The 25,124-nt window shown below is 51.4% G+C and overlaps 1 protein-coding gene across 5 annotated transcripts in view; it reads left to right on the top strand.

The window, feature by feature from the left end:
• The window catches only part of OLFML2A (olfactomedin like 2A), a 37,446-nt gene extending 12,788 nt beyond the window's left edge, over window positions 1-24,658 (top strand). Inside the window, exons 3-9 of one of the 5 annotated variants that reach the window (XR_010119971.1) lie at window positions 4,737-4,844; window positions 9,157-9,363; window positions 11,298-11,547; window positions 13,627-13,875; window positions 17,311-17,496; window positions 19,338-24,049; window positions 24,369-24,658. Coding sequence is in view for 4 of the 5 variants with exons in the window: in XM_055271117.2 (XP_055127092.1) it covers window positions 4,737-4,844; window positions 9,157-9,363; window positions 11,298-11,547; window positions 13,627-13,875; window positions 17,311-17,496; window positions 19,338-19,942 (1,605 nt within the window). In the remaining variant the exon portion in view is untranslated. Of the gene's footprint in view, window positions 1-4,736; window positions 4,845-9,156; window positions 9,364-10,759; window positions 10,959-11,297; window positions 11,548-13,626; window positions 13,876-17,310; window positions 17,497-19,337 lie in introns of those variants that run through there. The other 4 variants (XM_055271117.2, XM_055271119.2, XM_055271118.1 and 1 more) reach the window with 4 other exon arrangements.
• Window positions 24,659-25,124: the final 466 nt, after the last annotated feature.

Below are 25,124 nucleotides of genomic sequence, written 5' to 3'. Positions count from 1 at the left end.
GCCAACATGATGAAACCCTGTTTCTGCTAAAAATACAAAAAATTAGCCAGGCATGGTGGCGGGTGCCTGTAATCCCAGCTACTCGGGAGGCTGAGGCAGGAGAATCGCTTGAACCCAGGAGGCAGAAGCTGCAGTGAGCTGAGATCATGCCACTGCACTCCAGCCTGAACGACAGAGTGAGACTCGGTCTCAAAAAAAAAAAATAAAGAAACCCAGGCCGGGTGCGGAGGCTCATGCCTGTAATCCCAGCACTTTGGGAGACTGAGGCGGGCGGATCACGAGGTCAGGAGCTCGAGAGCACCCTGGCCAATGTGGTGAAACCCTGTCTCTACTAAAAATACAAAAATTAACCCCGCATGGTGGTGCACATCTGTAATCCCAGCTACTCGGGAGGCTGAGGCAGGAGAATTGCTTGAACCCAGGAGGCAGAGGTTGCAGTGAGCTGAGATTGTGCCATTGCACTCCAGCTTGGGCAACAAGAGCAAGACTCCATCTCAAAAAAAAAAGGGAAGGGAAGGGAAGGGGAGGAGAGGGGAGAGGAGGGGATCCGAAAGGAAAGGAGAGGAGAGGAGAGGGGAGGGGAGGGGAGGGGATCCAAAAGGAAAGGAGAGGAGAGGAGAGGAGAGGAGAGGAAAGGAAAGGAAAGGAATCGTTGAGCCCCCCCATAGGAAGATGAGAAGAGGCACCACCTCTGGGCAACACAGCCCCAGACCAGGGCCCCCCGACCAGGACCCATGGTTTGGTTAGACACGTCTGGGATAGATCTCAGTCCCCACAGCCAGTGAGCACCTTCATGCCATTTGTACCATGCTCAGCTAGGTGCTCAGTGGGTCTGGTGGAGCTAAGATTTGAACCCAGGTCCTCCTGTGTCCAGAGCATGAGTTCTAAACCACCTTGCTTTCCTGTCTTCCTTTTTGTAAAGGACCAGATTGTTTGGTGTCTTTTTGTTTTTGCCTTTTTTTTTTTTTTTTTTTTGAGGCAGGGTCTTGCTCTGTTGCCCAGGCTGGAGTGCAGTGGTGCAAACACAGTTCACTGCAGCCTCAACCTCCTAGGCTCGAGCAATCCTCCCACCTCAGCCTCCCAAGCTGGGACCACAGGTGCACACCCCCAGGCTCAGCTAATTTTAAAAATGTTTGTAGAGATGGAGTCTTGCTGTGTTACTCAGGCTAATCTCAAACCCTGGGCTCAGACAATCCTCTCACCTTAGCCTCCCAAAATGCTGGAATGACAGGCGTGAGTCACTGTGCCTTTCCAGTTTGGTGCCTTTTGAAAGTATGTTTTTCTTTTATAACTTCTCCCTCTATTTTGCCTGTTTGGTGTCAGAAACTGTGGAAGGTCTGAGATGTTACCCTACTTGTAAGCTAACAAGTTAGCCTGCCAGTTTCATGGAAGCTGGCAGAAGATGCAGCCTCCTGGTTCAAAGACAAAGGACTTTATTACAGCAATTGCAGTGAGGGTCAGATAACACCTGCATGTATAATAAGGTGTGTTACAGAAAGGAGCCCTGAGCTTAGAGAATCTGAGTCTTTTATAATGGGCACCAAGGATGCCTGCCCTTTCCTCTGGAAGGAAACAGTGTCTCTGTCTTCCAGGGCTGTTCACTATACAGCTAGACGGCTCAGCACAGAGACAGTCAGTGCCTCTGCACGCAAGTCATGCAAAAAAGCAAGAGATCTGTGAAGAACTGTCTCCCAACATTTGGCTAAAAATGTTTTCTTCAAATTCAACTTTAGTTTTGTTTTTGTAACGCCTGAATGAATGCCAAGCTCTCAAAATTGGGTAGGGAGTCGGGGGAATGAATTTTAAGCAAAGTGGCATCTTGACAGCTTGGCAGTCCCTGGATCACACTGTCTCCATGGGTCTCACTTAGGACCCTGCAGACTCGAGGCACCCAGGCCATAGGTCAGTCTTCAGTTGCAGGAACAAACCCAATTTCTGCTCAAGTCAACTTCTCGATAACTGAATTGTACACGTTTTACATGAGGACACAAAGCCCTTTCATAAACGCTGGCTAATTTAATTCTTGGCTAATTTAATCCTTGCTACAACCCTTTGGAGAGGAGACTTATGGTACCAGCTTTACTAGTGGGAGAATCTGATGCCCAAAGAGGGGCTGTGGCCTAAGATCATACAGCAAGAAAGTGGCAGTATTAAGATTTTTTTTTTTTGAGACAGAATCTTACTTTATCGCCCAGGCTGGAGTGCAATGGCGCGATCTCAGCTCACTGGCTCACTGCAACCTCCACCCCGCTCTCGCTTTCAAGTGATTCTCATCTCAGCCTCCTGAGTGGCTGGGATTACAGGCGTGTGCCACCATGCCCGGCTCATTTTTTTTTTATTATTTTTAGTAGAGATGGGGTTTTGCCATGTTGGCCAGGCTGGTTTCAAACTCCTAACCTCAAGTGATCGACGTCCCTCGGCCTCTCAATATGCTGAGATTACAGGCGTGAACCAAGTATTAAGATTTGAACCCAGGAATTCTCTACTTTGTCCCCTGCCCACTGAAGGGTCATGAGACCGCTTTCTCAGCCAGGAGCCCACAATCCCTTAGGCCTTCTCAGTGCACAGCTGCCACAGGGCTCTGGGTCAGCAGAACTGGCTTAGGGTAATGGGGGATTGACCCGGCAGGTGGGGCTGGAGGAGGAGGAGAGGATACGCTGCCAGGTTGTGGGAGAGCAGAGAAGCCACTGAGCCTATCTTTGCTTCCAGCAGAGCCTCCCGCCCCTGTCTCTGTTTTAGAGATCAGCTTCTGCTCAAAGAAAAGCTCCCTGGCTTAAAACAGTTTGAGATCCCCTGGGAAGGTGGGAGTAAAACTGTTTTGGAAACAGCCAGCTGGGACCAGACAGGAGCACTGGCCTGTGCAGGCCCCGGGAAATGCCGGAGGGCTCAGGGTGGGGCTGCGCGTGAGGGTGGGCCCGAGGAACTGCCCTTCCCAAGAAGCCAGGGAAGGCTGGTTTCCCACCCAGCCCCTTGTGCCAATGTCTCCCTGACACTCTGGCATTCTGGCCATCTGGAGGGAGTGTTATATCCTGATGAGGCGTGACAGAGAGGAGAGGGGGAGGGGAAGCTGTAGGGCAGAGCCCTGGGCTGGGCAAGGGAGACCCAGCGGCTGCTCCAGGTCCTGCTGCTGACCTGTTGTGCAAGGCCTTCCCTCTCTCGGCTGCCATTTCCCCGTCTGACCATGAGACAGGAGCCATAAAGCATGATAGGAAAGAGACGGTGATTAATGATATCTCTCCTGCCGAATGTTGGGAAAGAGATGTGGATTTATATGAATTTGGGTTCTGCTCCTGGTTCCACCATTGAACAGCTGTGTGGCCTTGGGCAAGTCACTTCCCCCCTCTAAACTGCAGCTTTTCCATGTGTAAAATGAGGGTGAAAGTTGTCCATACCTGGTGTTAGTTCGGGCCGCCAGAAGCAGGCTCTGAAGCCAGAGATTCACGTGCAAGTGATTTATTTTGAAAATACTCCTGGGCTGGGCGTGGTGGCTCATCCCTCTAATCCCAGTGCTTTGGGAGGCTGAGGCAGGAGGATCACTTGAGGCCAAGGTGGGAAGATCATTGTTCGAGACCAGCTGGAATAATGTAGTAAGATCCCATCTCTACAAAACATAAAACACTTAGCTAGGCAGGATGGTGCACACCTGTAGTCCTAGCTACTCCAGAGGCTGAGGTGGGAGGATTGCTTGAGCTCAGTAGTTCGAGGCTGCAGTGAGCTATGATTGTGCCACTGCACTCTTTCCTAGGTGACAGAGTCTCTGAAAAACAAATAAACAAAAAAAGAAAATACTCCCCAGAGAAACTGGAAATGAAGTGGGAGACGCAGGGTGGGGAGGAGTGTATCCAAGTGAGGGTGTGGTCTTGGGAAAAGTGCCAGCCTCAGTCACATCCCCAGACGATCTCTGGAGTGGGGACAACAGCTCAATTCATCCCCACTGGGGCTAGTAAGTTGGGATTATAGATGTCCATGTCACTAGATCATTGCCTCAAGGCAGCTGCAAGAGGACGTATACTCCCTGGCACTTTGGGGGCAAAGCAACTCTAAAGAGAGTCACAGATGCAGGCACATGGAAGCCAGGGACGGGCACAAAAACTAGTAAGAGGGATCTCAGAAGATCCAAACTCCTCCAGTGCCCACTACACACCTCATGAGGTTGTTACAATGATTAATTGGTATAACTCCTTAAAGCCCCTAGCACAGCGCCTGGCACGTGGTAAGGGCTCAGAAGATGGAACCTGTGGTTTTTCTTGTGATTATTAGCAGGCTGGGGCTGGTGAGTGCTCAGGGCCCATGCCAGCCAGTCTGAGGCTCTGGGGTTCTGGAGTTCTTTTTTATTTTAATTATTATTATTATTATTTTTTTGGAAGACAGCCTCACTCTGTCACCCAGGCTGGAGTGCAGTGGCGTGATCTCGGATCACTGCAACCCCCACCTCCCGGGTTCAAGTGATTCTCCTGCCTCAGCCTCCCAAGTAGCTGGGACTACAGGTGTACACCACCATGCCTGGCTAATTTTTGTATTTTTAGTAGAGATGGTGTTTCACCATGTTGGCCAGACTGGTCTTGAACTTCTGACCTCAGGTGATCCACCTGCCAAAGTGCTGGGATTACAGGTGTGAGCCACAGCGCCTGGCCCAGGTTCTGGAGTTCTCAATTGCAGCAGGGTTCTTTTTACCCTCTGTGTCTGGCTGGCCACATGCTGCACTCTTTGCCTAACCATCCCCCTTCCCCGGGCAGCTGCAGTCCATGGTGGATCTCCTGGAGGGCACCCTGTACAGCATGGACTTGATGAAGGTGCACGCCTACGTCCACAAGGTGGCCTCCCAGATGAACACACTGGAAGAGGTAAGGGCGGGGCTGCCGCCAGAGGCCAGGCTGGTGTGGTGCTGGGGGCCGAGGGCACTGTCCGAAGGGGCCTGGGCAATCCAGGCTTCACCCTGGTGACCATGGGAAGCCAGACTCCAGCCAGGAGCTGGGGAAGGAAAATGCGGGCGACAGGGTCCAGCCTCTGGGAAGAGGTCTAACTGGCTCAAGGGCCTGCGGGAAGCTGAAGTCTGAGTGGAGAAACCAAGGCACCTGCTGGTTGTATGAAAGGGGTTCAGAGGGAGCTGGAACTTGCAGTTGCCCCCAGTGCACCAAGATCAGGACCCAAAATTCTGGGGGTACCATTCACACAAGATTCCTTGGTGGCTGGGCATGGTGGCTCAGTGGCCTGGCACAGTGCCTCACACCTATAATCCCAGCACTTTGGGAGGCCGAGGCAGGCGGATCACTTGAGGCCAGAAGTTTGAGACCGGCTTGGCCAATATGATGAAACTCCATCTCTACTAAAAATACAAAAATTAGGTGTGGTGATGCACGCCTGTAATCCCAGCTACTCAGTAGGCTGAGGCAGGAGAATCACTAGAACCTGGGAGGCGGAGGTTGCAGTGAACCAAGATCGTGCCACAGCCTGGGCGACAGAGCAAGACTGTCTCAAAGTAACAAATAAGATACCTTGTCAGAGTGCCCCCTGGGTTGGTAAAACATGGCAGGACTGACCGAGCCCACTGGGCTAGTGCCCAGCTGCTGTGGAGGCAGAGGTGCTACGTGTCCTGCCCTGGTCAGGGTGAATGTGCTATATATAGGACTGGGCAGGGGATCAGGACTGCCCCTGGGGACAAGGACAGAGTTGGGTGAGCATGGGGGTCCAAGCTGCAGGTTCGAGGTTTGTATCTCTGCTGGCAATGCCTCACCTCCGCCTGTTTCCTGCATCCGGCCTCTGTCGGGCCACTGGGAGTCTGGGGACATACAGCTGCCAGGAGCGGGTGTGGGGGCTTCCTTTCCCAGCTTCCTTTACAGAGGGAGGGGGCACCTGGGCATCCTGTGCCCCAGGGTGGGAGATTAACCCCTTCCTCACCCCAAAGTTGGGATCACAGTGGCTTTAAGTATTCAAAAAGTGTTTGGTATGTACCTACTATTGGCCAAGCCCCTGGCAGCAAGGGAGAAAGCTGACACTTGGTGAATTTCTTCTGTGTCCCAGTATTTCCTGTGCAGCTAGTACATTCCAGGTCCTCCCGTTACTGGCTCTGAAGTTATTCTCCTTTGATCTTTCCTCTTGTAACCTCAGGAAATGTTAACCCACTTCATGTAACTCTGAGCCAGATGATCTGGAGGGTATATCTGCTAGGCCTGGAACAAACCAGAGATGGTTTCCACAGCCACAGAAAAATGACTTTGTAATTATCTTCTGTTTTGCATTATCTTGCTTTGCTTCTGTTAACCATGGTTTACTAAGTGATAACCTTATGGAAAAAGTAAAAGCAAAAAGCTTTTGTTCACCCTGGGAGGAGTTGGGGAGAGAACAGCCTCACTCGGGAGAGGCTGGCTCCCTCTGCCAAAGGGAAGAACCTCCCAGGGGGTCAGCAGCAACTTGGGGTCTCAGCTTCCCTCTGCTCTCTTCCCTGACACCAATAGTTCTCAACCAGAGGTGATTTTGCCCCCAGGGGAAAGCTGGCAATAGCTGGAGACATTTTTGGTTGTCACAACTTAAGTGGGGGACAGGATGGGTGCTACTGGGATTCTACTGGTTAGAGGCCAGAGATTCGGCTAAATACCCTACAATACACAGGACAGTCCCCAAAAGCAAACAGCTATCTGGCAAATGTCAATAGTGATGAGGCTGAGAAAGTCTGTCATACACTTTGACTTCTGTCATCCCTGGGATCTAGTTTTTTGTTTGTTTGTTTGTTTGAGACAGGGTCTCACTCTGTAGGCTAGGGTAGAGCGCAGCCTCAATCCCCCAGGATCAACTGATCCTCCCACCACAGCCTCCCAAGTAGCTGGGACTGCAGGTACACACCACCACACCCAGTTAGTTTTTTGTGATTTTGTAGACATGGGGCTTTACCATGTTGCTCATGCTGGTCTTAAGTTTCTGGGCTCAAGCCATCCTCCGGCCTTGGCCTCCCAAGGTGCTGGGATTACAGTCATGAGCCGCTGCACCCAGCCCCTGGAATCTAGTTTAAAATGCACTTTCATATTCCATAGCCTTTCTGGTCCTCACAGTGACCCTGCCATTTAGTTGTTATTATGATGACATAATAGCCCACTTTATAGGCAGGGAAACTGAGGCTTGGAGAAGTAGTTACTGGCCCAAGTTACCCAGCCAGGAAGTAGAGAGCAAGGATTTGAACCCAAGGGTATCTGACTCCTGGCTGCTGCCTCTTGGTCCCTGAACCTGAGTCACCCAGGGCTGACTGGACGTCAATCACTTTTAGGTTATCTTTTCCTCTGTAACGATTTCTACAAATGAAATTCTGGACCCATAATTCTGTTGCTCCGCGGCTTCTCAGCAAACTGGTGCTTTCTGCCTCTGACTTCTGTCTCTCCTACTTTAGCTGAAAAGTAGACTCAGACGAAAGAATCCCAGATCTACTAGAGCTTTGGGGAACTGGGACTGATACCTGCCAGGCCCCCCAGGTTTCCAAGTCCTCTCCAGGGAACAAGGCCAGCTTGGGCGACAGCCCAGCAAAGGAGATCCCTAGATAGCGGGAGGTCACAGAGTGAGGGGCATTGCGGTTCTAAGCAGTCTGTCTGCTCCCGGCAGGATTCAGAACCAGGAGTAGATCCAGGAGCTGGTGTGGGAGCTGCTAAAAGTAGGCAGGGAGCCAGAGCCCCAGCAAGGGGAGATGAGGCAGGGAAGGAGAACAGGCCTGGGAGTAAAGGCAGGGCTCAGTGCTGGGAGAGGTGCCAGCTCAGCCCAGGAGAGAAGTTAGAGACTTGGAGGGAGCAGAGATTCACCCTCAGCAAAACCCCAAAGGGTTTCACTGCATCTACATTGTTTGAAGATTTTACAAGCAGAAGGTATTTATGTATTATGTATACAATTTTAAAGTAATTTTAATGTAGCAAAAGATTGGAAGCAACTTAAGTAACCATCCATAATGGGCAGGGGTGGTGGCTCACACCTGTAATCCCAGCACTTTGCAAGGCTGTGGTGGGTGGATCCCTTGAGATCAGGAGCTCAAGACCAGCCTGCCCAACATGCGAAACCCCGTCTCTACTAAAAATACGAAAATTAGCCAGGCATGGAGGCACACGCCTGTAGTCCCAGCTACTCAGGAGGCTAGACAGGAGAATTACTTGAGCCTGAGAGGAAGAGGTTGTTACAGTGAATTGCTTGCAGTGAGCCGAGATCGCACCACTGCCCTCCAACCTGAGCGACAGAGTGAGACTCCATCTCAAAAAAAAAAAAAAAAAAAGTAACCATCAATAAGGGACTGGGTGGCTGGGTGCAGTGGCTCATGCCTGTAATCCCAGCACTTTGGGAGGCCAAGGCAGGTGGATCACTTGAGGCCAGGAGTTCCAGACCAGCCTGGCCAACATGATGAAACCCTGTCTCTATTAAAAACACAAAAAATTAGCCGGGCATGTGGTGGGTGCCCGTAGTCCCAGCTACGAAAGAAAGAATAAAAGAAAAGAAGGAAGGAAAGAAGGAAGGAAGGAAGGAAGGAAGGAAGGAAGGAAGGAAGGAAGGAAGGGAGGAGAGAGAGAAAGAAAGAAAGAAAAAGAAAGAAAGAAAGAAAGAAAGAAAGAAAGAAAGAAAGAAAGAAAGAAAAAAGAAACAAAGAAAGAAAAGAGAGAGAGAGAAAAAAAATAAAGGACTGGGTAAATAAATTATGGCCTCTCAAGCAATGGCATACTGTGTGGCCATGAGAAGGAATGGAGCACTATATATGCAGATATGCATCAGTTCCCAAAATAGGCTGTTCAGCACAAAAGCAAAGTGGTAAAAATATGTATGTATGTATACATGTGTTCCTCTAAATATACAGACTTTCTTTAGAAAGATACACAAGGAACCTATAATAACTGTTGGCACTGAGAAATAAAGGTGGGAGGGTGACATTTTTGTAGCCATTTATATCTTTTAAATTTAGAACCATGCACATGTATTATCTATTTTTTTAATTCCTTCACTTTTTAAATTTAAAAAGTTCATAAATACAGGGTCTCTTGGAGCCTATTTTTCCTGCCCACGCTCTCTGCGGCCACCCCCAGCCCGTTTAGGGGACTGGGCAGCAAAGCCTAATGACCAAAGCTGGGGTGTCCCTCCAGGCTAGGGGTTCAGAGGAAGCTGGCCCAGGAAAGACCTCCAATCCTGCCCCCTCCACAGAGCATCAAGGCCAACCTGAGCCGGGAGAACGAGGTGGTGAAGGAGAGCGTGCGCCACCTCAGTGAGCAGTTGAGGCACTATGAGAATCACTCTGCCATCATGCTGGGCATCAAGAAGGAGCTGTCCCGCCTGGGCCTCCAGCTGCTGCAGAAGGATGCCGCCGCCGCCCCTGCCACCCCTGCCACAGGCACTGGTAGCAAGGCCCAGGTGAGGCCCCAGCTCTGATCATGGGGCCAGAGCTGGCTGAGCTTGGGAGCTCAGTGTGCCAGGACGTTGGCCCTGTGGGCCAGCTCGATGGGGGTTTGGGGCTGTAAGATGGGGTTGAGGACTGGCACAGCCAGAGAGTCCCTGGCAGGGTGAGGTGCAGGGGGTACCTGCTGTACAGCAGGCACAGTCAACACAGGGAATGGGGATAGGCCTGGGGATCCTGCCAAGGGGGCTGGTCCCTAAGCCAGGTGTTTGGCATCCTTCTCATTCCCAAGTTTGAAACTAGTAGGGACAAGCTTGTGGAGGTGGTGTCCCCTGCCTGGCCCTCAGAGACCAGGTTGGCTGCAGCAAAACCACTTCTAGCCTCCCCTGCTGTGGCTGGGCCCTTGGCTGGGTTGAGCCTGCTCAGAGGGAGGTGGGCAAAGCCTCAGGGACCCCTGCAGACTGATACCCATTCATCCAACCCACCCTGGGGTACAGAACTCCTGCAGCCAATACCCAGGCACTCCACCTCCAAGCTCAGAGCACAGAGTGAGCAGAGGCACTGGTTCTGTCACTAGGCAGAGCCACCCATGACATTTAACACACCTGCATGCAAATGTGATAAACGTCCTCTCTGTAGGCAGATGAACTGTGAAGCTGGTTCTCCCTCTGAGCAGATCAATTAGAAGGAACAACCACTTTTGGGTGAGCCAGTTGCACAGAGGCTCCTGCCTTTGCTGGGTATGTGGCTTGGCAAATGGAGTGCAGACTGGATTCAACCCTGTTCAGGCTCCTCTGGCCAGTCACCCTTGGGCAAGACACAAGCCACACCATTGTTCACACTGGCCTTGTGTTTTGGTGAGTGGCTGAAGAAGGGAGCTGACATTTGTGGAATTCCTACTTTAAAGTTGACTTTCTCACAGACATTGTCAGTGAACTCCACAGTCACCGGGGAGGAGGGGTGACCCCTGCCCATTTGGCAGATGAGGCACGGAGAGAGGTCACACAGAGAGGCGGTGGCAGAGCTGGGACTGGCAGCCAGGTCTGCGTGACTGCCAAGCCCACCCTCTTCCTCTCTTCCTCTCCGCGTCTCAGCCTCCTTTGCTGACGTTGTGATAATGGGGCCATTTGTGTCTGCAACTGGGACCGCCTAGATGCCAATAAAGCAGCTAGGAAGCCTATGCCTTGGCCCCCAGCTGGCTTCCTGCTCATTCCCGTGCCAATTCCGCAGGCGAGAATGAAGCATGTTTTGGCAATGGTGCAGAAGGCACCCAGCTACTGTACTTGCCGTATCTGCTGGAGCTTCTGCCTAACAAAGAGTGATGTCACAGGCCCTGTGTTCTTGTGCCAAGCCAGCATCAGAGGCATTTAAATAGGAAGTGAAAATAACAAAACACAAAACGTTAGAAACGGCATATCCTAGAGGTTGGGTGACCAACCCTGTCCCAGTTTGCCTGGGACTGAGGGTTTTTCCAGGTTGCAGCACTTTCAGTGCTAAAACTAGGAATGTTCCAGGCACTCTGGGATGAGTTGGTCACCTTGCTTAGGTGCCTAAGAACCTCTCCCCTGCCCACATACTAAGACCAATGAGTAAGAGAGACAAGGCCGGGAAGGTGAGCAGGTAGAGGAGGCTGCCTCCCAGGGAGCTGGTCCTTCTAGCCTATACCCCAGGGGGAGTGGACAGGAGTTGAGAAATGGGACAGGAATCTAACCTATCAGGATGGACTTCAAGCCTGCAAGGGAGCTAAAGAGCTGGGTGAGGAAACTGAGGCAAACCAGTCATGGATGTAGCCACCATGGTGGGGTAAAGGAAAGCTGTGACTTTGTGAGTGCTTGGGACATAGGGTCTGGGGCAACATGGCCACCTCCAGTCCCCACGTGCTGAGCCCCCAGGACTCCCCTCAATATTTCTTCTACCGTCCTTCAAGTCTGAGACTTCTCTTCCCTCCCAGGACACAGCTGAAGGAAAAGGCAAGGACATCAGCAAGTATGGCAGCGTGCAGAAGAGCTTTGCAGACAGAGGCCTCCCAAAACCTCCCAAGGAGAAGCTGCTTCAGGTGGAGAAGCTGAGGAAGGAGAGCGGCAAGGGCAGGTTCCTCCAGCCCACAGCCAAGCCCCGTGCCCTGGCCCAGCAGCAGGCTGTGATCCGGGGCTTCACCTACTACAAAGCAGGCAAGCAGGAGATGACTGAGGCGGTGGCAGGTGAGTAGGAGGGGAATGGGGACCCTGGGGATTTGGGGATGGATGCCTCCTAGGAATCCCCTCATCTTCTCTGCAGTCAGACCACCCCAGATTCAGTTCCACCTATTGATTACCTGCTGGGTGCCCTCTGCTCATCCACATATGAGGATAACACCCCACTCAGGAGGTCATTGGGATGAAATGCCAGAACCAACCTGCAGGGCCACTTGGTGGCTTTCCAGTATTTACAGCTGTCTTCACCTTCACTGGACTTTACTTTGTGCATTTGAAAATGTGCTGAAGGTCCACTCTGACCAGGTGACAGGGAATGGTAGAGACACAGTCCCTGTCCCCACAGATCTCACAGTCTAGTGAGAAAAAAGACCTATGACCAGGCAGCTGCCACAGTAGGGGGCAGGAGAATACCGGGCTCCTGAGAAGCGACAAGGGCTTTTGGGGCATCTCTCATTTCCTCTCCAGCTCCTCCCTCTTCTTATATCCCCAAGGAAGAGCCCACAGACTCTTGTATCTTTCCTGCAGCTCTCTGCTGGATCGCAGAGAAGGGTGAAAAAGTAATTGGCAAACAAGAGACACACGTTTCAAGATACCCCGAATTTCTGAGCCATCTCTATGGGTTACGGTTCTTGATTCCCCCACTAAGACCTGCCCCAGATGGCTGCTCTCTTCTGATGTCCCAGAGGGGTGTCCCAAACCTGCTCCTCCCCTTCCTGGGTCCTGCTGACCACCTCCTCCTGCAAAGCCCTCCTTCCAACCCATGTGCAAGGGGCGCAAGGAGATGAAACAGTCAGGGACCAGGCTCCTCTGAGAGCCCTCTTGTTTCTTGGCCTCTCAGGACTCAGGGGCCTCTTTCCCCTGGTCCCAGCTGCTGGCCCAAGCCCTGCCAGCTTGGTCTGAACACGGCACAGAGCCTCTGACCCCTGGCTGGGGCACTGCCTAAGAACAGCTGCAGGCATCTGACTCTGCCAGCAAGGCCTGTGGGAACAGGCGCCCTGCCCTGGCAGGCTGCTTAGGCCAGGCCTCCCTGTGGTCCTCCTCGACCAGGGGGATGACCCCCATCCCCACCAGGGCCCAGGCTGCTCACAGCAGGGCCTGTGCAAAGAGGAAGCCCAAAATGGAGAAAAAAGGAAGAAGTTATTGTCCTCAAGTCAATGGGTCTCTGAGCCCCTCGCCCAGCTGACCAGGTGGTCCCCTGGGCACCAGACCATCATAGTAATAACAGCACCGTTCCTTTGTCTCTCTGGTGTCACAATTTTTTTTTTTTTTTTTTTTGAGACGGAGTTTCGATCTTGTCACCTAGGCTGGAGTGCAATGGTGCAATCTCGGCTCACTGCACCCTCTGCCTCCCGGATTCAAGCAATTCTCTCGCCTTAGCCTCCCAAGTAGCTGGGATTACAGGCACATGCCACCATGCCCGACTAATTTTTGTATTTGTAGTAGAGACAGGGTTTTGTCATGTTGGCCAGGCTGGTCTGGAACTCCTGGGCTCAAGTGATCTACCTGCCTCAGCCTCCCAAGTGCTGGGATTACAGGCACCAGTCACTGCACCCAACCCTCTAAGCACTTTCGTTCGTGCCGTTGCATTTGATTCCGGCAGCAGCTGCATTTTCCATGGCAGAGTAATGGGAGAAGGCCTGTAAAATGGGAACAAGAGCTTCTCCCTAGAATTGAATCTAGCAAATGAGAGAACTGGTACAAAGTGCTTGATGCGTAGGAAGGAAAGGGATCTCCTTTTTGGTACCTCGTATTTGCTGGGATCTGTGCAAATGTTTATGTACATTTTTCTGTAGTCAACACCACAGTCCAGCATGGTGGGCTCATGACTCTCAGCTCACAGAGGTGGCCCGGGAAGGCAGGGGGACATGGCTGAGGCCACCTGGCTGGGTTTAGAGCCATGGCTGTGAAGTCCTCCTTGCCTCCCACTTTGAGACCTTTCACCCCCTCCAGGTGTGGGGAGGCCCTGAGGAGGCCTCCCCCTCCACTCCCTGAGGGCCCCTGAGATGGGGGCCCAGCGGACCTGAGGGAGACCCACACGGCAGCAGGTGGTGCTGGGATGTGAGCACAGGGGTCTTCTCTCTGCAGACAACGCCCTCCAGAGCACTTCCTGGCTGGAGCAACTGCCGCCCAAGGTGGAGGGCAGGTCCAACTCGGCAAAGCCCAACTCCGCAGAGCAGGATGAGGCTGAGCCCAGGTCCTCAGAGCGAGTGGACCTGGCTTCTGGCACCCCCACCTCAGTCCCTGCCACCACCACCACCGCCACCACACCCCCAACCCCCACCACCAGTCTCCTGCCCACCGAGCCACCTTCAGGTCCAGAAGTCTCCAGCCAAGGTGAGTGAGCCTCACAGGAGTCAGCACACTGTAGCCTGTGCCCAAATCTAGCCCACAGCCTGTTTCTGTGAAGCCCTCAAGGTAAGAAATGCTTTTTACAGCTGAGCATGGTGGCTCACACCTGTAATACCAGCACTTTGGGAGGCCAAGGTGGAAGAATTACCTGAGGTCAGGAGTTCAAGACCAGCCTGGCCAACATAGAAAAAGCCCCTGTCTACTAAAAATAAAAAAATTAGCCAGGCGTAGTGGCGGGTGCCTATAATCCCAGCTACTCAGGAGGCTGAGGCAAGAGACTCGCTTGAATCCAGGAGGCAGAGGTTGCAGTGAGCTGAGATTGTGCCACTGCACTCCAGCCTGGGCGAAAGAAATTTTTTTTTCTTTTTGAGACAGAGTCTGATTGTGTCACCCAGGCTGCAGTGCAATGGTGAGATCTTGGCTCATTGCAACCTCCGTTCCCCAGGTTCAAACAATTCTCCTGCCTCAGCCTCCCGAGTGGCTGGGATTACAGATGCCTGCCACACACCTGGCTAATTTTTGTATTTTTAGTAGAGACAGGGTTTCACTATGTTGACCAGGCTGGTCTCTAACTCCTGACATCAGGTGATCCTCCCGTCTCAGCCTCCCAAAGTGCTGGGATTACAGGCATGAGCCACTGCACCCAGTCCAGGTAGTATTTTCAACAAATTCTTCTTAAAATGTCACCTAGAATGCCATCATCAAATCCAGCAGCTATTTTTATTTCTTTATTTCCTGTGTCCAATCACTGGCCCTGTTTTGATGTCAGCATTTATAGTTTTGCTCTGTGTCTCATGGTAGAAATCTTCCTCGTTAAGTCATTGATCCCGTCCTTCCGAAGGGATCTTGGCTCTCTGTGGTGAAAATCCTTCAAACCCTGTCCTGCTTTGGTCCAAGATCATGCCACTTCTAGGAATCTTTCCTGAAGGATCCACCAGCAATGGGAACAACAGCTGCAAATTAAGTGGTTGCATCATGGCATCATTTCTAATGTCAGAAAACTGGAAATAACGCGAAGGGCTGACATGGGGAGGACTGGTCAGATAAATTCAGGGCACAGCTGTCCACCGGCCTGGCAGAACCTTGAAATCACATCATTAAAAGGCTATTTAATGATGAGAGAAATTGCTCAACGGAGGCTAAAAACAGGATACATAAAACCGTATACTCACAGTTTTTTAAAGTATGTCTGCATGACTGTACATGCAAAGAAAAAAGAAAAGGAAGGAAATGCCACATGTTTAAATTTTTCTTTGGATAGGAGAAGGGTGGGAGGGGGTAAAGGATAAAAGACTACATACTGGCTGCAGTGTATACTGCTCAGGTGATGGATACATTAAAATCTCAGAGATCACCACTAAAGAACTCACCCATGTAACCAAAAACCACCTGTTCCCCAAAAACTATTTAAATAAAATTTTACTATTGTTGTTTTGCTTTTTTTTTTTTTTTTTGAGACGGAGTCTGACTCTGTCGTCCAGGCTGGAGTGCAGTAGCGTGATCTCAGCTCACTGCAACCTCTGTCTCCTGAGTTCAAGAGATTCTCCTGCCTCAGCCTCCCGAGCAGATGGGATTTCAGGCACACACCACCACCCCTGGCTAATTTTTCTATTTTTAGTAGAGACAGTATTTCACCATGTTGACCAGGCTGGTCCTGAACTCCTGACCTCAAGTGATCTATGAAATACAATTTTTTTAAAAGAGAATAAAAGAACAGAGAAAAATTTTTCTTTGGATAATGGCAGTTTTTAGGTTTTTATTTTTTATTTTATAAGAGTTTAAATTTTTTTTATTTTTTAAGAAGTAAAATAAAAAAGAAAAACCAAAAAAGAAAAAAATTTAGATTTTTGTATTGACAAATAAAAATTATATGTATTCATTTGGCATACTGCAGAAAGAATAGTTTTTTAAATGTATGTATTTATAATGTACAACATAATGCTTTGATATGTGTACACACTGTGAAAAGGCTAAATCAAGCTAATTAGCATATATATTACCTCACATTACTTATCTTTTTTTTGTGGCGAGAACACTTAAAATCTACTCTCTTAGCAATCAAAATTCAAGTATACAATATGTTGAACTTCTTCCTGTTGTCTAAATGAAATTTTGAATGCTTTAAGCAACATCTCCTCAATCCCCCCATCCACTAGTAACCACTATTCTACTCTCAGCTTTTATGAGTTTGACTTTTAAATTTTTTTAATTTTTAACGTTTATTTTTATTTATTTTTTATTTTATTTTTTTTGAAATGGAGTCTCACTCTGGCGCCCAGGCTGGAGTGCAATTGCGTGATCTCGGCTCACTGCAACCTCCACCTCTCGGGTTCAAGTGATTCTCCTGCCTCAGCCTCCAGAGTAGCTGGGACTACAGGCACCCACCACCACGCCCAGCTAATTTTTTTATTTTTAGTAGAGATGAGGTTTCACCATATTGGCCAAGTTTGTCTCAAATTCCTGACCTTATGATCTGCCCACCTCAGCCTCCCAAAGTGCTGGGATTACAGGCATGAGCTACCGTGCCCGGCCAACTTTTATTTATTTGTTTTTTTTTTTTTTTTTTGAGGCAGTGTCTTGCTCTGTTGCCTAGGCTGGAGTGCAGTGGTGTGATGACAGCTCATTGCAGTCTCAATATCCCAGGCTCAAGAATCCTCCCACCTCAGCCTTCCCAGTAGCTGGGACTACAGGCGCGCACCGCTGTGCTCACCTAATTAAAAAATTTTTTTTTTTTTTGTAGAGACAAGGTCTTGCTATGTTGCCCAGGCTGGTCTTCAAGTCTTGAGCTCAAGTGATCCTCCTACCTCAGCCTCCCAAATTGCTGGGATTACAGGTGTGAGTCACTGTGCCTGGCCGAGTTTGACCATTTTAGATTCCACATATAATGAATAATATAACTTTGAAGATTTTATTTTCTCCATTCTCTCTTTTTTTTTTTTTTTTTTGAGATGGAGTTTCACTCTTGTCGCCCAGAGTGCAGTGGCATGATCTCTGCTTACTGCAACCTCCGCCTCCTGGGTTCAAGTGATTCTCCTGTCTCAGCCTCCTGAGTAGCTAGGATTACAGGCACCGCCTACCATGCTCAGCTAATTTTTGTATTTTTAGTAGAGACGGGTTTCACCATGTTGCCCAGGCTGGTCTTGAACTCCTGACCTCAGGTGATCCACCTGCCTTGGCCTCCCAAAGTGCTGGGATTACAGGTGTGAGCCACTGCACCTGGCCTCCATTCTCCTTTTCTGAATGTTTTATGTTTTTGGTAATGATCAGGCATTGCTTTGATGATGAGGAAGGGGGAAAGAAGGCCACAAACAAAATATCAGGAGAGATTTAAGTTAGACCCAGATAACATTCCCAGCCCATTGCTCTGGCTGGGGGGTTTGGGGGTCTGTGTACCGACGCTGCCTGCCCTCCTCCCCACAGGCAGAGAGGCAAGCTGTGAGGGCACCCTCCGGGCTGTGGACCCCCCTGTGAAGCACCACAGCTATGGGCGCCACGAGGGAGCCTGGATGAAGGACCCTACAGCTCGAGACGACAGGATCTATGTCACCAACTACTACTATGGAAACAGCCTGGTGGAGTTCCGCAACCTGGAAAACTTCAAGCAAGGTCAGGGACCCTGGAGGTGGAGATGGGGCCGGGTATGGACAGCCTGGGGAGGAGTCCTCATGGGGACTTGGCCTTCCTTGCCTCGTGGGTTTCTATGGTATAGCCTGGTTGAGCTCCAGATTGTTAGCCACCCCAAGGAGGGGGTTCCGGGCTGAGGGCACTGGGCTGGAGGCCCAGACAGACCCCATGGCAACCCCGTGTGCTAGCACCCTGCCAGGAACCAGAATGCAGCGGCAAACAAGAGAGACATGGTCCTGCCCTCACAAGTGTGACTTACCATCAAGGGGCCAATACTGAGTTTCTATTTGTTGAATGCTTACCCTGTGCTGATCTCGCCCCCGTGTATCAGCTCTTGGTAGCTGCATACTTCCAGGAAGTGGGGTTATCACCTGTTTCATAGGTGCTCAGAGTCTAAGGCCTTAGAGGAGCTGCAGGTCTGGGCAGGGGCCAGGATGGAGCTGACGGCACAGGGAAGGGCGAAATTCTGGTTATCAGATCTGGGGCATGATGCCGGGAAGGGGTCATTTAGATCTAGCCTGCCCTTCAGAAATGCAGTCTGGTGGGGGAGGCAAAGGCTTAAAGAGACAATTTCAGTACAGCATTAGAGGGAGCACTGAAGGGGCTATGGGAACCCAGCCTAGAGATCAGGGAAGACTTCCCCGGGAAGGTGATGCTGAGCTGGGCCCTGGAAGAAGAGTAGGAGTAAGCCATGCGGAAGGGAGAGGGAAGGGTGTTCCAGGCAGAAGGCTCAGCACATGCAGAGGCCTGGCAATGAGAGGAAGCGTGATGGCCTAGGGTAGGGGGGATGGTGACTGAGTAAGCTGGGGCAGGTCTGGTGAGCCAGATAAAGGAGTTTGTACTTAACCCCGAGAGCCATGGAGTCACAACAAAAGGCCTGGAACAGGCCAGGCATGGTGGCTCACACCTGTAATCTTAGCACTTTGGGAGGCTGAGGTGGGCTGATCACTTGAAGTCGGGAGTTCAAAACCAGCCTGGCCAACATGGTGAAACCCCGTCTCTACTAAAAAATTAAAAAAAAAAAAAAAAATTAGCTGAGTATGGTGGCAGGCACCTGTAATCCCAGCTACTCGGGAGGCTAAGGCAGGAGAATCGCTTGAACCTGGGAGGCAGAGGTTGCAGTGAGCTGAGATCGCATCACTGCACTCCAGCCTGGGTGACAGAGGGAGACCCTATCTCGAAAAATATGAAAAAAAATAAAGGCCTGGAACAACTAAAATCCTTCCTCCGCTAGCTCAAAATTGGCCGGCTTTCTGCTCAAGCAGCTCACAGGCTGGTGGAGGAAGCCAGTGATAAGTATCAAGATGAAGGCTTCTGTCTGGCTGCTACAGATGTGTCCTGGGGGGAAAAAAAGACAAAGAGTTTTGGGAGACTGGAGGAGAGGCCCCTCACTCAGGCTAGGGAGGTCAGTGAAGGTTTCCTAGAGGAGGTGACATTGGCCTGGGGCTCTGAAAGACGGGCAGGCATTCCCCAAGCAGATGGCCTGGGGAATGGCAGTCCTAACAGAGGAAGAGCAGGGACGAAGGCCTGGAGACAAAGAATGGGGCTGATGTCACCCTGTGTCTAAATCCTAGCTGTGCCATTCCAGAGCTAGATGACCTTGATCCTCTGAGCCTATTTCTTTTTAAGCAGATGGGATGACGATAGACCTCCTTCGGGAGACGCTCGTGCCATAATAAGATGTCATCCCAGCTCCAGGCACACTGCACATGCTTGGGATCAGTCGCTTACTGAGCCACTGAGAGCCCTTGGTGGTCTCAGGGGATGTGGGTGGGCTAGGGTTGCTCGGGAGGTCTGGGGTGACCATCACCCTCCGCCTGCAGGCCGCTGGAGTAACATGTACAAGCTGCCCTACAACTGGATCGGCACGGGCCACGTGGTGTACCAGGGTGCCTTCTACTACAACCGCGCCTTCACCAAGAACATCATCAAGTACGACCTACGTCAGCGCTTCGTGGCCTCCTGGGCGCTGCTGCCCGACGTGGTATACGAGGACACCACACCCTGGAAGTGGCGCGGACACTCGGACATCGACTTTGCCGTGGACGAGAGTGGCCTGTGGGTCATCTACCCCGCCGTGGACGACCGTGATGAGGCCCAGCCCGAGGTGATCGTCCTGAGCCGCTTGGACCCCGGCGATCTCTCCGTGCACCGGGAGACCACGTGGAAGACACGGCTGCGGCGGAACTCCTACGGGAACTGCTTCCTGGTGTGCGGCATCCTGTATGCCGTGGACACGTACAACCAGCAGGAAGGCCAGGTCGCCTACGCTTTCGACACGCACACGGGCACCGACGCACGCCCCCAGCTGCCGTTCCTCAACCAGCACGCCTACACCACCCAGATCGACTACAACCCCAAGGAGCGGGTGCTGTACGCCTGGGACAATGGCCACCAGCTCACCTACACCCTCCACTTTGTGGTCTGAGTGGAGACCTGTGCTCCCGGGAGAGGGGCAGCAGTGCAGGAGGGGCTCTCCACAGCAGCTCCTGCAACTGACCCAGTCCGCAAATATTTATTGGGGGCCAGCCCAGGGCTGGGACTGGGCATGAGGTGGTCACCAGGATTGAGCTTCCTCAGCACCCAGTGGGTAATACTTGCTTCCACTTGCAGAGCACCGTGCCAAGCACTTCCCACACACTTACCCATTTGATTCTCCTAGCACCTCCCTTGGAGGTAGAGATCATGAACCCATTTAACAGATGAGGAGACAGAGGCTCAGAGAGGCACCATCCCTTGCCTAACACCTCAGTTGTGATCAGGCAGGCTGTGCTCTCACCACAGCCCCATTTTACAGATGAGAAGACTTCACCATGCCCTCCCCTCCCTGCCCTCCCCCCTCTCCCCTGATCTCCCTTGTTCTCTCAACTCAGTCTCCCTTCCTAGAGCCACTCAGAACCAGAGGCCTTTAGGGCCAGTGTGCTGGTGTGGGGTGGAGGCCCTGGCTCTGCCTGAGCTGTTGGTGGCCCTGGGCTTTGGGCTCCTTAGCCAATGTCCTTGTCTTTGGCCAGCCCCCCAGCCCAGCCCACCCCACCCGCTGTCCGGCCACATTCCAAACCTCTACCGTCACCTAGCTGCTGAGCAGAAACCGCACCCCGAGAGAAAATCCCATCCTCTGTTCCAAGGCCCCTCTCTGCTCTATGCTCATTTTTATTTTCTCTTATTCTTCATCAGTGCCGTCATTTGTTTCTGCAGCAGCAGCTGAGAAGGCAGCCGGCAGCTCTGCCAGGGTGGGGAGCTGAGCTGAGGCTCCCTCTCCACCCAGAAGCACTGGCGTTGTTCACATAGTCAGGCCTTGGGTCCCCTCCCTGGTTCATCCCAGAGCCTGTGGGCCTGGAGTCTGCCTTGTGCTTTTTCTCTGGGCTTTCAAACCCACAACCTTTACACACTCAGGGATACCTCCAGGTCTGCCATGAATAAGACCCTAGGCCCAAGGCTGGTGTGGTGCCAGGATGGCACGGTTTCCCTCTTCCTTGCCAGCCCTGACCTGGTCACTGGGTGGGCTGGCCCAGCAGCCTGGGGGCTGCGGAAGACATGGTGTGAGTAGTTGGGTCCAGGGGAGGCATCAGGCCGCCTTCTGGGTGCAGGAGAGAACCAGAGGGCAGGAATGGGGAGGGAAGAACTGAGGGTCTGCAGACTGGACTTTTCCTGGCTCAACCCAGGACTTGGGTCGAGAATGCACGGGGGCCACCTTGCCAGGGGCCACTGGTGGCTCCCCAGAGCCTCAGACCCACACAGCCCAGAGGACAGTATTTTTTAGACAGTATTTTTAGAGCTAGAAAGAAATTTACTAGCCCAACTCCCTGTTTCATGAAAGAGAAAAGAGGCCCAGAAAAGTTTAGAGAGCGGCTCATTGTCACACTGGGAGCTGGGCACAGCCGATCTCCTTCCAGAAGGGTTCTGTCTGTATCCTTTATTCTCCCCACATGGAGGCTGCCCTACCTGGGAAGGCACCCCAGCACCTGTGAAGGACATTTACTGCTCATCCCCACCCGCCCCCTGGCCCTTGCTGCCTTCATTCTGTCCCAATGCCAACTCTCAGGATGTCTGTATGTTTGAATACCAGTTGCCATGTTAGGAAAGTCAGCTGCACAACCAAGAGTGTAAGAGCGTAAAGAAATGCTTTTTTTTTTTTTGAGATGGAGTTTTGCTCTTGTCGCCCAGCCTGGAGTGCAGTGGCGCGATCTCAGCTCACTGCAACCTCCGCCTCCTGGGTTCAAGTGATTCTCCTGCCTCAGCCTCCCTAGTAGCTGGGACTACAGACGCCCACCACCACACCCAGCTAATTTTTGTATTTTTAATAGAGACAGAGGTTTCACCATGTTGGCCAGGCTGGTCTCAAACTCCTGACCTTAGGTGATCTGCCCGCCTCAGCCTCCCAAAGTGTTGGGATTACAGGTGTGAGCCACTGCGCCTGGCCAGGAAATGCTTTTTGTGCAGAATACACTTCTTTCAGGCACTGTCAGGTGATGTTTTGTTTAAGCTCTAACTCACCCCTGGAATACAGGGGAATGATGACAACCAGCCCAGCCAGGCCTGACTCATCATGGTCACATCCAGCCCCCACCCCTGGCCAACCAACCACTGCAGTCTCCTCCTCCAGACTCACCAGGGGGCCGCGAGGCCCCGGCATCTCCCTTGGCCCTGGGTGTGGGTTTTACAAGACTGTGTCTTTCGTGACATCATAGCCCAACCATGTGAGAAGAAGGAGAAGGCCCCCCTTTCTTCATTAATCTATAAAAAAGGAAAGTGAGAATAGGCTGATTTTTAAAAGTTAAGGGGCAAGCAGCATTGCATTCTGGGGGAACGATCCTGGCCACAGCCTCCAAACATTCACTAGGCCTCTTCTGTTTTCAGACCCTTGTAAGTGGGTTATGTGGTGGGTCAGTTTTTTCTTTTTCTTTTTTTTTTTTTGAGGCAGAATTTCGCTCTTGTTGCCCGGGCTGGAATGCAATGGCGCCATCTCAGCTCACTGCAATCTCCGCCTCCCAGGTTCAAGTGATTCTCCTGCCTCAGCCTCCCAAAAAGCTGGGATTACAGGGCCCTGCCACCAAGCCCAGCTAATTGTATTTTTAGTAGAGACGGGGTTTCACCATTTTGGCCAGGGTGGTCTCGAACTCCTGACCTCAGGTGATCCACTTGCCTCAGCCTCCCAAAGTGCTGGGATTACAGGCGTGAGCCACCACACCCGGCCAGTTTCTTCATTTTACACATGGTCACATTGGAGCCTAGAACAGTTAGGTCACTCGTCATATAGGCAGTTAAGTGGAGAACCAGGTTTCAAAATCAGGTAAGAAAACCATCATCGTTAACTGAGCACCAGCTGTGCTAAGCCTGCCACGGGCATATCCTTGCAGCCTCACAACAGCGGGAGGTCTGTGTCCTGAATGTCCCCATTTTATAGATGAGGACACTGAGGAGAAGAGACTTACCCAGGCTCACACAGCAGCTCCGCCTGTTCCAGGCGCTGGTCAGTGCATGTTCTTTGCCACCAGCCTGTCACTCCAGTGGCAGCTCCAGAAACGGAGGCTGTTGCTTCTATCCCTAAACTGCATCCACAGAGAAGCCCCAAGAAGGAGGTTGGGGCCAGCTCATAAAAAGGCTGAATGCTAAGCCAAGGAGTGGATGCCTGCAGTCATTTTTAGAACAAAGTCAAGTATAAATTTACAGAGAAAAAATTCTAAGACAGTTGGATGTTGTCCTGTTGGTGAGGAGAGGAAGGGAAAGGTTTTTCTTATGGGGAACTGGAACCAGCCCACAACTGCACACTCGTGAGCTGTCATGGAAACCTGACCCCCAACAGCTTTTGAGGTTTTTTGTTTGTTTGTTTTACCTGTCTTGGGCTTTATTACTTTTGGCAAAAGGTACTTCAAACAAGGGAGGGCCTGGACTGAGGAGGACCAGGTCTTCTTGCTGACCTCGCCTGCAAAGGCAAAGGAAGGCAAAGGAAGCTGTCTCGGGTGTTTCTGAACAATGTGACTCATGAGGGGCTTTGGCTACCTCTTGTGTTCCCCCTGGAGATGTCCAGGCCTTACATTTAATCTGCTCTCTCTGCAGTGGGGTAGAGAATGGAGCTCCCGCCTTGCGGGCAGTGCTAAAGGTGGAGCTGAGGGATTTTCCTGGGAATGATTTGAGGGCTCTTGAAAGCCCATGTGTTCCAAAGCGTCTTTAACTCTGGGATAGCATTGGAAGCCGCTGTCATGACAGGACACGGCACTGGATGGCTGGCAGAGAGCCCTGGCTGGGAGTTAGGGAGCCCTGGGCTGGAATCCAGCCCCACCTCTTTCATATCACAGGTTTGGTCAAGTTCTGTCCCGCTCAGGGTAGGGCTGTGAACTCCCTCTTACAGCTAAGAACGTGCAGCTTAGTGAGGACAAGACCCTCCTAGAGCTTTACCCCTAATCCCCCCTCCGAGGAGCCCCGAGGCCGGCATTATTCCTCCCCATTACAGGTGATGAGCCTCAAATTCAGAGAGCTTAAGCAACCTGCTCAGGGTCACGTCTCCAACAGGCAGTAGAGTCAAGGTATAAACCAGGTCAGGGCCGGGCGCGGTGGCTCACGCTTGTAATCCCAGCACTTTGGGAGGCCGAGGCGGGCGGATCACGAGGTCAGGAGATCGAGACCACGGTGAAACCCCGTCTCTACTAAAAATACAAAAAAATTAGCCGGGCGTAGTGGCGGGCGCCTGTAGTCCCAGCTACTCGGAGAGGCTGAGGCAGGAGAATGGCGTGAACCCGGGAGGCGGAGCTTGCAGTGAGCCGAGAGGGCGCCACTGCACTCCAGCCTGGGCGACAGAGCGAGACTCCGTCTCAAAAAAAAAAAAAAAAAAAAAAAAAAAAAAAAAAAAAAACCAGGTCAGTTTTTGTACCACAGTCCCAGACTAACTGTTGGTAGGAATCTTGTAACCAGTCATGTTTTCTTCCTTGTTTTGGCCGCTGGGAAGCTCAACGTCAAATTCGAGACCCTTTTTTTCCAATTGTGCTGAGTCTCCTACTAGACTCGCTTCATTCTAGCTTTCTGCTTTTACCTGTACCCTAATCTTTTTATTTTTATGCTATTGTACTTTATCTATTTTTGTAAGTTGCTGAGATATCTGTTTTGCAACAAGATGGGCTATATCTAAATAAAGACATGATCAAAGGTTTGATTTAAAAGTCTGGACTAAATGCTATGGTCCATATCCTTATCAGAACACATACATTTAATAACTTTTAAAACAAATAATTTGTCGGCCGGGTGCGGTGTCTCGCACCTGTAATCCCAGCACTTTGGAAGGCTGAGGCAGGCGGATTACTAGAGGTCAGGAGTTCGAGACCAGCCTGGCCAACATGGTGAAACCCTGTCTACCAAAAAATACAAAAATTAGCTGAGCGTGGTGGCACATGCCTGTAGTCTCAGCTACACGGGACACTGAGGCAGGAGGATTGCTTGAACCTGGGAGGTTGCAGTGAGCCAAGATGGTGCCACCACACTCCAGCCTGGGCGACAATGCAAGACTCCGTCTCAAAAAATAAAAATTAAAAAAATCAAAAAAAATTCATGATCAGGCATTGGGGGGAACTGATGGTATGGAAAAATGAATGGGGTAGGTGGATGGGAGATTAAGTACG

This window comes from Symphalangus syndactylus, chromosome 3 (genome assembly GCF_028878055.3).
Source record: "Symphalangus syndactylus isolate Jambi chromosome 3, NHGRI_mSymSyn1-v2.1_pri, whole genome shotgun sequence".
NCBI lineage: Eukaryota > Metazoa > Chordata > Mammalia > Primates > Hylobatidae > Symphalangus > Symphalangus syndactylus.
The sequence above is the reverse complement of the archived record's forward strand: the minus strand, read 5'-3'. Positions and strand labels throughout refer to the sequence as shown.